At 39.1% G+C, this 13193-nt stretch overlaps 1 protein-coding gene and 1 long non-coding RNA gene across 2 annotated transcripts; one reads left to right on the top strand and one right to left on the bottom strand.

Annotated features, from left to right (window-relative positions):
• Nucleotides 1-4271: 4271 nt before the first annotated feature.
• lrrc4.2 (leucine rich repeat containing 4.2) lies at nt 4272-8200 on the bottom strand. The gene is made up of 2 exons (XM_007545661.2): nt 7068-8200; nt 4272-6928 (listed from the first exon to the last, which is right to left on the bottom strand). Exon 2 carries the CDS (start codon nt 6805-6807, stop codon nt 4807-4809), a length of 2001 nt encoding a protein of 666 aa, XP_007545723.1. The 5' UTR covers nt 6808-6928; nt 7068-8200; the 3' UTR covers nt 4272-4806.
• A 1874-nt stretch (nt 8201-10074) lies between these two features.
• On the top strand, nt 10075-11840 carry LOC107835560 (uncharacterized). Its single transcript, XR_001661352.1, has 2 exons — nt 10075-11076; nt 11200-11840. It is a non-coding gene; the product is annotated as an uncharacterized LOC107835560 (long non-coding RNA).
• The last annotated feature ends 1353 nt before the right edge of the window (nt 11841-13193 follow it).

Raw genomic sequence — 13193 nt, 5'->3', positions numbered from 1 at the left:
AAAACGAGGAAACGCTTGAGTCTTGACTGCATGTAGTGGTTCACCTGCTCCAGATGAAAACACTAGCTCGTTTTTTTTCCCTTCTATTTAGACCAAAGCAAAGCTTGAGAATCGCTTGCCAATAGTTTATTTGTTTTGAACATATGTGCAAAACACACCCCTTTTTGCAAATGATGCTGGAGAAAGCTGCTAATTACTGGGCATGGTTGTTCTGCTGTACCAGCATATAAGATATTTTTTAAAAACAAAACACAAGTTGTATACAGAGGGGCACATTCACATTTGCTGCCAGTCCATGTAACTATATAATAAGTTTTAAAAAACTGTATGTTATCGTAGCAGGAAAAATTATAACATTTCAATCTTTAACTTAAGTACATTCATGAAGTGGTGGTGTTGGCATTGTGGGGTTAGATGGCTCATCTGCATCTGTATAACTAAAAGATATAATAATATTTTAATTTTATAATTTAGTCAGAAGTTAAAATGTTTTGTTATATAGATTCATAACAGATAGAGAAATTTTTCATGACTTTATTTCTTGTAAACCCAAATCTGAGTGTCATAAATAATTTCAATAGGTATTGTTGTTACCTGTAGCAACGCCGTGGAAACAGATGAAATGTAAACATCTTTCTTACTTTATGCTTCAGTTTTGATTAAGTTAATGAGATAGGAACTCTTAACCAGCAGCTTAAACTTCTGCTTCCATGGGGTATTAATACGACATGACACAAAGGTCACTTTTCTCTGGCCACCCAAAACCGTGAAAACAAAATCACTTTTTTGAGAGAGCTGTGGCACAGAGTGACATCTTGAGGTAACTAAATCTGCATCACAACCATCTGATTGAATTTGCATGCCAACACATTTTTTCAGAAGATTTCTTCAGAGATTTGATCATATTTTTTTAAACTCTCCACCATAGAAACATAATTTTGTTGTATAGTGTACAATGACAAAAAATGAATTGACTGAATATTAACAATATTTTGGGGTAGATCTAAGAATTCTCTTTTCATATTTATGAAGATAGCAAAGGTTCACAAATCAAATCACAGATTGCCCAGATTTGTACATAAGTCCAGATTTGTCAAATGCATATCAGTTTTTATGCCTGTATCATTTTAAAGTGAGTCTAATCATTACTAAGCAAAAATCACTACTATTTTTTTTTCCTTTTCTATTCACAGAAATAAAATAAGGATTTGGTAATTACCTATTTGTTTTAAGGAGTCAGTTACATATAGAATTGTCAAGTTCACATCTCATTAGTCTAGGGGTCTTATTTTTTAAAGGTTTGTGGGTGTAAAAAAAAAAAAAAAAAAAAAAAAAAAAAAAAAAAAAAAAAAAAAAAAAAAAAACACGTCCAAACTTGACATCATGCACAAACCTGATCTACAAACAACACACAAACAGGATTGCAAAATGAGGAGAATCGCCAGTACAATTGATCTAGTGTGTGTCCGCCTTCATGAATATGCAAAGCATACATTGCGCTTTCTGATCATCAGAAATATCAATGCATGTTTTGCATACTGGGAAGAAGATATGCAAATATAATGACTTACCATCCGTGATGCCATTAACTAAACCTAAACAAGTTTGCTAGATGCTGTTTTTGCATCTTTATTTGACCCACAAAGATATGTGCGGTGACAATGCACTTGCTCTTTTTTCTTCTTGATGCAATTCATTGTGGAATCTTTGTAAATCAACTACTTAGCATTTCAATTTTTGAACAAAAGACAAATGAATTTAAGACTCATTAAAACTGAAAAGCAGCCTTTTGGTTTAGCACAACTTGAAAGCTTTGAAGCAAACAGCTTTGGCATTGTTACTGGGATAATAGTAAAGCAGTTGCAGTATCCCTATAGTATATACAAATCATACACATCTTGCCTGTTAGTCTAATTTTTTAATACTCTGATTACCCAAAATGCTTCTGGAAAAAACAATTTAATTAGATTTAGGAATTCACCAACACTCCAAGTGTGATTGGCAGTTTATGAGCAGACTCTGTCAACGCAATTTTATTATTTCAAAATAAAAATCTCAAACTTTGTCATAACAAGTGGTCAGGTGAAAGGCACCAACCTTCTTATTCAGAGCTAACAATAAGAGCGAACACTCCAGTTTGACATCACATACCTGGGCAGCGCTTCACAAGAACGACTTCACTGTCAGGAAAAATATTGTGTTTTTTTAATTCCACAAGATCTCCTGTTATGGTATCTTATTACACTCCAAATATGAAACAAAATACGAATGTGTAAAAAAAAAAAGCACATTATGACCAGGGTTTAGCAGATGATCTGTGATCCTGTGGGCTCGTTTCTCTTTAAAACAACTTTCAGATTTAAACATTAAATATAAACGAAGCAGATTCTACCAGAAAACTGAAAATTGGCCACAATATGATCTGTTGGCAGGAAAATTATCCATAACATTTGGTCAAATCGAGCCAGAAATACTTCAGACACAAATCATCTTTCTCCCATGAACATTAGGGGTACAAATAATGGTGCAATGAGTGAGTTTGTCTCAAAACAATTATTTTTTAAGATGTTTTTTTGTCACTGCATAAATGTATTCAAATTGAATGTTACTTTTTTAAAAATTAAATTTGAGATTATTACAGAAAAAGGACGTTTTTAAAAATGATTTCCCCAAATATTTGTCAGGGGTGCCAACAACTCTGCTTGATGTACGATAATAGTCACGTGCAGTGCTGAAAATGTAAATGAGATATTGGTGGCGCTTTCAATTCACAATGCTTTAATATTTTCACAAGTGTCGTATTTTAATTTCCTCTTCATATCAAGTTTCTTCAGCATTAGAAAAATTGCACTGAAATATAAAACTTTCAAATGACCATTGACCTACACCTTTGAATAGCATGTGTCAAATCATTACAATATATGGAACTGGGTGACTGTAGAAATGGCAACAATTTAACATCATAGAAGAGGCATTTAAAAGATCACAGAAAGAAGCCACAGTTATGGTAGCTGGCTTTGTAGCTGCATGACATCAAGATCATTGCTCAGAAATTCACTGGCACAAACAGCATCTGATGAAAGAAAAAAAAAAGCTATCATTTAAAACAAATTGCTTTCTTGTTATTAGGTGTCATTGCAAATTGCTTAAGTTGCCTTGCACTGCAATTTATATTATTTCCATTTTTTCATGTTAACACGTCTTTTTTTTTTTTCTTTTCGCAATTAATATCAGATTCAAAACATAATTAGGTCTGAGGATGAAAATGTAAGAAAAGGAATGCACAATCTGTGTATAACTGTGTCAGACATGTATTTTCCCCCTTCACAGTCACTGAGAAATCAATGTTAAGAACTAAGCTGAGGCATCAAAGACCAACAGCTTATCTGACCTGCATAGAGCCCCACTGTGGGGTATAATGCAGCATTGTACACCAATTACTTAAAGACCCATTCATGCAGACACGAAGTAAATGCATAGGACCGTACGATAAGGGTGTGGGGTAAGATACCATTTACATTACTGCCTTCAGCCTTTAAGACTAAACAACTTACACAAATATAAAGATACTGACAGAAGGAGAGAAAAAAACATCAGATGAAAGTCTTTCAGATTAGAGAAATGCAAACCAAATGATGTTTTTTATTACCTCCATTGTCTCCTTTGTTACTCCATAAAAATAGTGTTGCCAAAAATAAAAGGTAAAATAATTTATTAGTTTGGTCCAAGGAAAAACTCCAGTGTCAGACATTCATTTGTTTGACTTCAATACTCTGTGTTTTGTAATTCCATAAGTAGAATCATCAGCAAAGCCCCATTTTAATGCACAACATGTCTTTTCTTTTGAAAAATTAGCATTGGAATGAGCCCTTGCAGAGACGAGTCAGGCAACTGCTGTAATGCATTACTAAATTAGCCCTAAACACTACACAAGCCATTAAGAAGCATGTCAAAAACCTACAGGGAGAATACAAAATGCAACCAATGACAGAAAATAAAATTTTAGCAACAGTTGTTATTAGACTGCATGTCACCTTTGCCAGTTGAACCAGTGGATAATCATAAACATGTTCAGATGCGCTACAAAAAAAAAAAAAAGCACCGGCACTGTCTAAAGAAATACAACGTTGCGCCAGCAAACACAGAGTTAATCCTTAGCTGCAGAAATTCACTGCAGTCCAAAAGCATTTGGCTGATAGCTACCAAACACCATGATTTATCCTGGCTATTTTGCTGCTATAGGACAAATGTTTATGTCTATCATTATTTAACTAATGCTTTTTTTGTTGTTGTTGTTCCTTAGTTAGGGAATTCCATTTTATTGCATATTATATTTGGCACAGTAAAAACAGGAGTTTGCATGTTGAATTGCAATTATAAACTGGTGCCTTTATGAAGAGTTTTACTTTTCCCTAAGTGGGGTGAAAAAAAAAGAAACTAAATGCCTCTTTACTTACATTAGACAATACCACTCTCTACTTTCAGTCAGAAAAGCAAATTATGTTATTATTTTTTTTTTAAATAGAAGTCATCAGATATTAGAAAATAGTTTCAAATTATTTTTCTTTCTTGATATATTCTGCTTTTTTTTTTTAAACCAATGTCTGGCTGGAGTTTCAGTCATATATATTTTTCATATTTATATATTTATGTATAGGCATATACAAGAATAAAAGTCTGTTTTGCACTTCTGTACAAAAGAAAGTTGACATTTTGCTCTTTGTGCATTATATTGCATGGACTGGTGAGCAGATTTGAGAACAGAGGATTGGACCGAGTCATAAATAGATCCACAGGGAGTGTAATTCAGATTTGGGTCTCTTGAACTTTCTCCTTGCCGTGAGAGGTCATTATGACATAGGGATCAGCAATGATGCTGATGTGGCTGTGGTGCTGTCTGACTGAGCGATGGAGAGAGTTGTTCTGGGTCCAGTGAGCCCCATAGCTCCCTTGTCGGGATGACGAGGAAGAAGACACATATCCAGGTTTAAATGTGTTGCTGTTGTGTTCCACTAAAGTTGGCAGTACCAAACCTGTTTCGTCAGAGCCACTAGATCCAGATGTAGGTGGTGGAACAGGTGGAACCTCTTCCTCCATTTGTATGATTTCTATGGTCCTGGCTGCAGCCACAGTACTTCTCTGCTGATGCCTCTTACGCAGTTTATAGAATGCTATCAACATGGCGGCTGCCAGCAACGTAACAGCTACAAAACAGCCAATGATGATTTTTGTGGTTTTCATCATCTCATCCAGACTGGCAGGTGGCCCACTAGGGACTCTGGCTGTAGGAATTGACACCTGCCTTGGAGTTTGGGTATTTTGGAACAGCACAGTTGGTGTGGAGATGAAAACAGGTTGAAAAACAGAGGGTGAAGCGGGTAAAGTGGGCTTGGGCTTAGGTGTCTCCTCCACTGTGGGCTCTAACACTTCCACTGTGACAGTTGTAAAATAGGATAGGTTAGAAGTGTTAAGTTCAGCATTGCTGACATTGAGATAGGCAGAAGCATTGGAATTGCCTGCCATGTTGCTCACCATGCAAGTGTATACTCCCGTGTCTGAAGGGAGAACATTGGAAAAGTTGAGTGTCCCATCATTTAGAACAGATATCCTTGGATGAGCTGAGCTATGGGTTAACACAGTCCCATTGGGGAGAAGCCATCGGACAGAGCTCATTGCTGCTGTACGACACTTCATTTCCGCCACCCTTGCAGCAGAAATGTTTAGATCTCTTGGAGCATCGAGTATGACTGGCGCTGAACACTGAAACGTTGTTTGATCAACTTCCACTAAGTATCTTCCTCTCATCTGGACTGGAGTGTGGCAGCGTCCACAACAGGTGGAGTTTGTGGGAATATTTTCTCTGAGCCACCAGGAAAGCCAAACTACATCACAATCACAGCGCCAAGGGTTATGGTGTAGATGTAGCTCCACCAGGTACTGTAGAGGGGTGAACAGGTTATGGGGAAGGGACGATAAATTATTATGGGCCAGATTCAACTCCACCAAAGCAGTGATGTCATCGAATGCATTCCTCTCAATGATGGTAATGGCAGAGTTCATAATCCAAAGTTTACGCAAATTCTTCAGCCCACGGAAGGCCCCGGGCTTTAGCTCTGGGAAAACATTTTCAGAAATCTCCAACTCCTCCAGTCCCAAGAGAGGTGACAAATTTGGAAACTCCCTCAAACTGCACATCCCTAAATTCAGGTACTTGAGGTTATGAAGACCCTCAAAAGCCCCTTCAGAGATGTACTCCAACTTCCTCAACTCTCCCAGGTCTAGTCTCATGAGTGAGGGAACTCGGTTAAAGGCATAAGAGGGAATGCTCTCAATTGGATTGTTTCTGAGCCAAAGCTCTCTCAGTTTTGAAAGATACTCAAAAGCTCCACTTGGTATGACTGTTAGTCTGTTGTCAAACAACTCCAGGGTATTGAGGCTAGTCAAACCATTAAAAGCCCCCACTTCAATCTGCCTGATTGCATTTCTGCCCAACTGCAACACCTCCAGATGATGCAAATGTCTGAAGGTATCTGCTTGTATGGTCTCTATGCTGTTCTCCATCAGGTTCAGGTACCTGGTGTTGGCTGGGATGTTCGGAGGAACCCTGATCAGGCCTCTGCGGGTGCATACCACCTTGCTGAGCTGGTTAGTGCAGGAGCAAACACCTGGACAGTTCTGTGGGATTGTGGAACCCAACTCCGGCCCTGTGGACTGGCACATACTGAGAGCAGGCACCATGAGGGAAACCACGGCTAGCAGGGCTGTGTTCCAGGTAGACTGCACATTAACCTGGGCCAACGGACTCATGGTGTGGAGGGCTCATTATTCTGCATGGTGGGGGGAGACGGGACACACCGAAGGACAGACCACCCTAGCCTGGCTGGAGCAGCTCAAGGCTCCCAAGTTCCATCGACAGTGCAGGAAGATGCTGCATCGACATTTTTGTGTGAAGGAATGGAGGGGGAAACAGGCAGAAAAAGAATGAAAGGTTATTCTAAGAAAAGCAGCTGAGAAAAAGCAGATCAGCAATGAAACAAAAAGGCTGAGCAACAACAATACTAACTTACCTCATTAGTTTAAAGGTGCTCCATTTTCCCAAAAGTTAAAAGCAACAGCCATGAGTCATATTAACTGAGAAGTCCTTTCCATCAAATGACAGAAGATAAATTCTCTCTTGTCCTCGTCTTTTGAAAAAGTGATGCCACTCTTTTTTGTTGTTGTTGTTGTTTTTTAGCCAAGGATATAAAATGTCTTCTTAAATTTAAAAACAAAAACCAGCTAAGAAAACACTGAGAGCAAAAGGTAAGGCCATGAAATCTTAGCAGGTGCTTAGATCCTTTCTTCCTCCACTGACTCCCCTCCTGCCAGGCTGCAGATTCCAAAATGCTGCTCCACCATGGATAAATCACAATGATCCATTACGTAGCTGATTGCCACAGAGGAGCAGGAAAGATGGGACTAACTGAAATTAAAGAAAAAAATCCCCCTCTCTGTCATCTCCTGGTACATGTGTTGGCTCGTTGGTTGGTTGCCTGTTTGGGTGAGAGACCTCCCTTACTGTGACTTTGCCAAGGGCTTGTCGGTCGCTGATTAGCCCTGTTGTGACAGAGAGTGGGAGACAAAAAAAGACTAAAGAACTCCCGGCACAGTCATCACCCTTTTCGCTCATCCTCTGCTTTCCTCTTGCTTCCTCCCAATGTTGGGCTGGCCCCGGTCAGAGCAGCTGCATGCTGCCGTGTGCACAGTTAGCAGTAATCCGTCTATTCCTCCTGGGGGGAAGGGGGTAGAGGGTGGTGGGAGAGATGGTGGCGGTGTGTGGAGGGGCGGTGGGGGGGATACGCTGCACTGTCGGAGCTTTGCAAAAGGCTGACGGAAGAGAGAGGGAAAAAGAGAGAGAGAACACACTTGTCCTCTCCTGCAACAAGAGAGAAGCGAAAAGATGACGCTGGGAGGATAACAGTGGAAGTGGGTTCCGTGTCTGTATCCATAAACAAGGAAAAAAAATGTTGGGAATTCTCTTCTTCGCTTTTTGTTTTGTCCCATGGACGGTCTCCTGCAGTGTCCTTCTGATGCCGTTTTTTTTTTTTTTTTTTTTTGTTATTTCTTTCTCCGGGGCTGAGGTAGTAAGTTGTGGCTGTTAGCCATGTGTGTGTGGCTGTCAGACTTGACGCTGGCTGGTGGACTGCTGCAGTAGTCGGAGTAGCACAGAGAGAGAGAGAGAGAGAGAGAGAGAGAAAGAGAGCGCATGTGGAGCTTAAAAGAAAAGGAGAGGAAGAATCGCTGATAGATTAAGAGCAAAAGAAAGATAGAGTGTGCAAAGCAGAGTTTGCGAGGGAGAGATGGAAAGCCACGCGAGCACTCTCATAGCCAGCCCACCGTCACAGAAACAGCAGGAGCAGCATTCTTATCCTCATCTCTTTTTCTTGTTTATTCTCTCCAATCTCTCTCTTTTCTCTGCCCCCCCCCCTTCCCCCCCAGTCCAATGTGTGTCGGTGTTGCAGGCAGCTAAGATGCTCGCTCTGCCCCCTCCCTTTGTCCTTCAGTGGGAACGTGAATGTACTGCTGACGCACTCCTCTCAGCTGCTCAGCCAGCCTAAGAGCAGTGCATTGGTTTGATGCAGTGTTCCTGTGTATTAACACATTCAGCCTCCCCATCTCTTCCTCTCCCTCCCTTCACTGTAAGTATCTTCACCTCTCTTTCTCTTCCCCCCCTCAATTTCTCACATGTTCAGCCCCCTTACCTTCTTTCGTCACTCAAACTCTCCCCTGCTCATTCCTCGCCACTCTAACTTGCGGTCTGTCTGGAAGCTCCCTCTCTTCAGCCAATTATTTAAATTGTTGCTCCCAATTCCTATACGTAAAAAAAAAGTCAGACTTTGAACACCAGATCCAGATATGTTTCACATTTCCTGTGTTTTTTTTTTTGTTTTGTTTTTTTCTCAAACTTGAGTTCACCAGTTAACCAGAGTTTTCTACAGTGGCGTTGCTGCTTTTCCGCACCTCCTGAAAGTCAGGCTGCTGTGAATGCGCCTGATGCAGAAGAATCAAAATGAAAAGAAGAAGAAAAAATTAACATAGTTGTTCCTTAATTTCTCAGGTGTCTAGAATTTATTATGTGTGTGAGGGGGTCAGAGGGTCTGTGACATCAGAGGATGCTGAAAATGCTGACTCTGCTTCTCCACTGGGCAGTGTTCTCTGTAGGGAGGAGAAAGATGAAAGGGCTTGCACAGTGTTATCTTTTGGAAAGATGAGAAAAAGACAGAAGAGGAGAGACTTGCCAAATGAAAGTGTGTTTGAGAGGGCGGGGGGTTGGGCAGAAGACGACACATCCACGTCCTTGGTGGATTGGCAAAAAGAGAAAAAGGAGAAAAGAGAAAAATAGTAAAAGAGAAAGAGTATAAGGGAGAAGGAATGAGAGAAGACAAACTGAATTTCTGCCACAGTAAAATGGCACTGAGGGGGAAAAAAATGAAAGGAAATGATAATTAAAGATGAGTAGTTGGACTATAGTGTTGATATTGTTGTGTTAGGCATAATTTAAGTGTAGTAGAAAACGCCTCCTATTCTTAACTCAGTTAATGATGAGGTGCAGCCAAAGGTGGACCAACAACGTATTAAGTAAAGGCTGTATACTTGCATAAATGTGATTTCTCGGTTTTCAATTTTTAATAAATTTGCAAAACACTCCAAGCTTTTTTAACATATTTGTCTGTAGAATTTTGAGGAAAGAGATTAATTTAGAACTATTTGAAAGAACGGTGTACCATATCAAAATGTGCAAAAAAATAAAATAAAATTAAGCGCTGCGAATACGTTTTGAATGCATCGTGCCTGAGGACATTTCAGAGTGAACAGGAAACCTAACAAACATGCTTTTTACTGTGAGAGGAATTTGAAGTGCCTGAAGTTCTCCCTGTACATGCCTAGAGAAAACCCAGGCACGTACAGGGAGAACATGCAAATTCATTGCCCATGTCAGGGGCCCAGGGCCTTCTTGCTACAAGAAAACATCTGAAATGTAAATAAAACAACTTTTTCCCCCAAAAAATTGATACGTCTTTTACATTGAGAGATGATTGTTTCAAACTTATTTGTTCAAAATTTTCTGGCCCCTGGTAAATTTTGAGTTCAATTCTATTTGTCAGTTTGGATTTAAAACAGTTTTAAATGATTTATTTTATTCTTCCCCCTCCACCCCCATCTTAAAAACCCAGGATTTTAACTGGAGTGTTTCGACTTTTTATATCGAATGTATATTAATATTATTTGCATCTGCCAACATGGAACAGCATGATACTGATAATATGTTTTTCCAGCAATATTTAAGAGGAGAGGTTGGAGATGCTCCATCATAAATAAGCAAGTCTGTCTATCTTTGAACTTTTGTTGTTTGGAGCTAAAGCATAGTTCAAACAACAAAGGGAATAAATGGAACTTAATTCTGTTTGTTTTGTGCAACAAAGGATGAAGTTGAGAGGGTCAGTAGAAAAGAAAATACAAGGATGAGTGTTATTGACAAACTTTGAGGTGAAATACTTGAATAGAGGTAAAATTTGAGAGGAACAAGTTAACTGGAGTGATTGTCCCACTTTTGTCAGTTTTAGTTATAGGTTAAATATTGAAAACAAAAAACAGAAAGAGATGGAAAATGAGTTGGAGTCTGTTGAGAGAGACCAGTAGAGCAGGAGGGAAATAAAACGATTAGCTAAGGTGGGTAGACAGGGTTGGTAAAATAATTGATGGCCATGGTTGTAGCTGCTGCGGTAATAATATTACAGATGCAAGAGCATGCAAAGGTCACTTAGCATATTGAATATGTAATTATTTCTTTTGCTGTCTTTATGCCAGCCATCGTTTTCCATTTTTTACTTATTGTCTTGGTCTGTTTATGTGCTCCAATTTTCAGGATCGGGGTGAGTATTTGGGCTTTTGTGTTCCTGTTTGAACACAAAACCATGAGAAGAGGGTCTCTGCTGGAGGGCACGACTCTCCTGTTTACCACACACCAGGTTACTATCAGGTCATCTGGATGCTGGTGATATAATGAGTAGTTGAAGGACCTCTCTTTCTCTGATGGTAAACCTTTCTGGGTATTGTTAAACCTCTGTCATTACTATCCTTTTGTGTACTCAAGTGAACGTAATTTAGATTCTGAAGTTTACTTTACTTGTTTCTCCCGGCTATTCCGGTACCTTCCAGGTTGAAGCTGTCACAGGTGACCTCGTTTTTGTCAAAAGACTCACCCTTCCAACGCAATCCTCCTCCTTTGGTTTCTTAGTTCATGGATGCTTTGGTTGCTTCATCACTTTTCACCTCTGTCTGCCTGCCCCATTCTCAGACGTCCTCTGCTCAGACCCTGCTGGACTTCTCACTCAGGTTCCAATGGAAAATAAAGGATTCCCTTCTGACAAGCTCCATTTCCAGACACCAACATCTTTCACCCACCGCCTGGATCTCCAAGCCTCCCTGGCATCTGTTTTTCATCCTGGAACTGTAAGATCTCCTCTCAACATCTTGCATGATTCAACCAACTTGTGCTCCCCCTTCTAACCATTGCCTCTCCTTTCTGGACACCGTAGAAACTTGAAATCCTGACCCAATTTGTGTGTGTCTTGCCATTTATAAAACATACATTTTCTAATTCTGTTGACCCACCTGATTCTCCACCAGGGTCAGAAAACTTTAACATCAACAGCTCAATAGAGAGAGAAAAAACACTCTCAGCTTCTGAGAATGATTTGTTTTAAAGAACTATAAAAAGTGGGTCAGGGCAAGGATTTATTGTCATCTGAGAATTTATTTTTATGGAGCTGTACATTAAAATGAATTTTATGACACTGTTTTATGGTTGGATATCACTTTTTTTCTTCTTTTTTGTGTGCAAATTATATAGCTGGAATAAAATAAGGAAAAACACTGTTTAAAGTATAATTTTCAGGATTATGAATGAGATGAATTACAGTTAAGCCCTTTTGTGTGTTTTGTCTGACTTATGCCTGACAGAAAAGGTTTTATTAAGTTTCTAATGGACTCATTCATCATCCAGTGTATTTGTATAGCTGATTTCAGCGATAAGGTTGAATGCTGCTTCTCCATGTTTGGTTTTCTTTCTGGGAATGCAGAATGGCCTAACTGTAATTTCCCTATTATTTCTGTATCTATGTTATATTAGCATGCCTAACACTGGGTCTTTGAAAGTTCCACAAGCCATAGCAGGTTTCTAGAATTAATCCATGGAGCAGCATTTACTTTAGATTCAGAATAAGTTTTTTAGGATATAAAACAAAGTGATCTTCCAGTCTAATTTAGTGCAACTCTGGATCATAATGTTCTGCTTTAAAAAAATAAAAAATAAAAATAAAAAATAAAGTCAGAACATGCTGTCCCTCCTCAATAGAAAATGGGATGCAGACTTTATCACTTGTTCTTCACACCACCCCACTTTAAAAATCAGAAATCATCTTGTGCAGACAAATATTGATATATAGTAAGATGACTATTGTCCATTTTAAATTGGCTGTCTGGGACTGAGGTGTCTAAAATGATTTCCCCGTAACTTCCTCTCCTTAGAAACACTCGCCAAATTTTACTGAGAGACAGAAAAGCATTGCTAAGCCTGCCAAAAGATTTGCCCAGAAGCCTCCTTCCATTCTGACATTTTCAAAACACTTCCCCTGAGACAGTTTCCTGGCATCCCAACCAAAAGCTCAAATTACCTAAGCTGTGTTCTGCTTATTTCAAAAGAGCAGCAACTTCACTTTCCCTGTTAATCTTAGATGCTTTGAATTATTCCTCAAACCCTACTGATTACCTCTGTTAGAGTCATGTTTCTTCAAGACTGACTATCAGTTAAAAGAGGTAGTTTATAAATATATTCTAATATAAATGTTAACATGTTTTTAATATATGTAAATTTAGGCACACCTGTATCATTACACAAACCCCCATTGTGATATTTAAATTATGTTTCCATATAAATGTTATGCTGGTGATGAGGCCAAGCTGCATTAATTTAACTTCTAGCCACACATTTTGGCATTTCTCAAAGGAATGCGACGCGTAAGTCTAAACAAGATCTAATAAAGTGCATTTTGTAAAATAGAATTTTGTTTTTGTGACATAAATTACATATGTATATTGCTAAGGTATAAGATGGATACCTTATTTTGTGGTAAGAGTGCAGTCAATGCTCA

This window comes from Poecilia formosa, unplaced genomic scaffold, assembly GCF_000485575.1.
Source record: "Poecilia formosa unplaced genomic scaffold, Poecilia_formosa-5.1.2 Scaffold13, whole genome shotgun sequence".
NCBI classification, from domain to species: Eukaryota; Metazoa; Chordata; class Actinopteri; order Cyprinodontiformes; family Poeciliidae; genus Poecilia; species Poecilia formosa.
Note: the sequence above shows the minus strand (reverse complement) of the source record. Positions and strands in the feature narration are given on the sequence as shown.

Excerpts from the sequence above, each read along its gene's own strand:
- lrrc4.2 (XM_007545661.2), bottom strand. The coding sequence starts at position 6,807 with ATGAGTCCGTTGGCCCAGGTTAATGTGCAGTCTACCTGGAACACAGCC.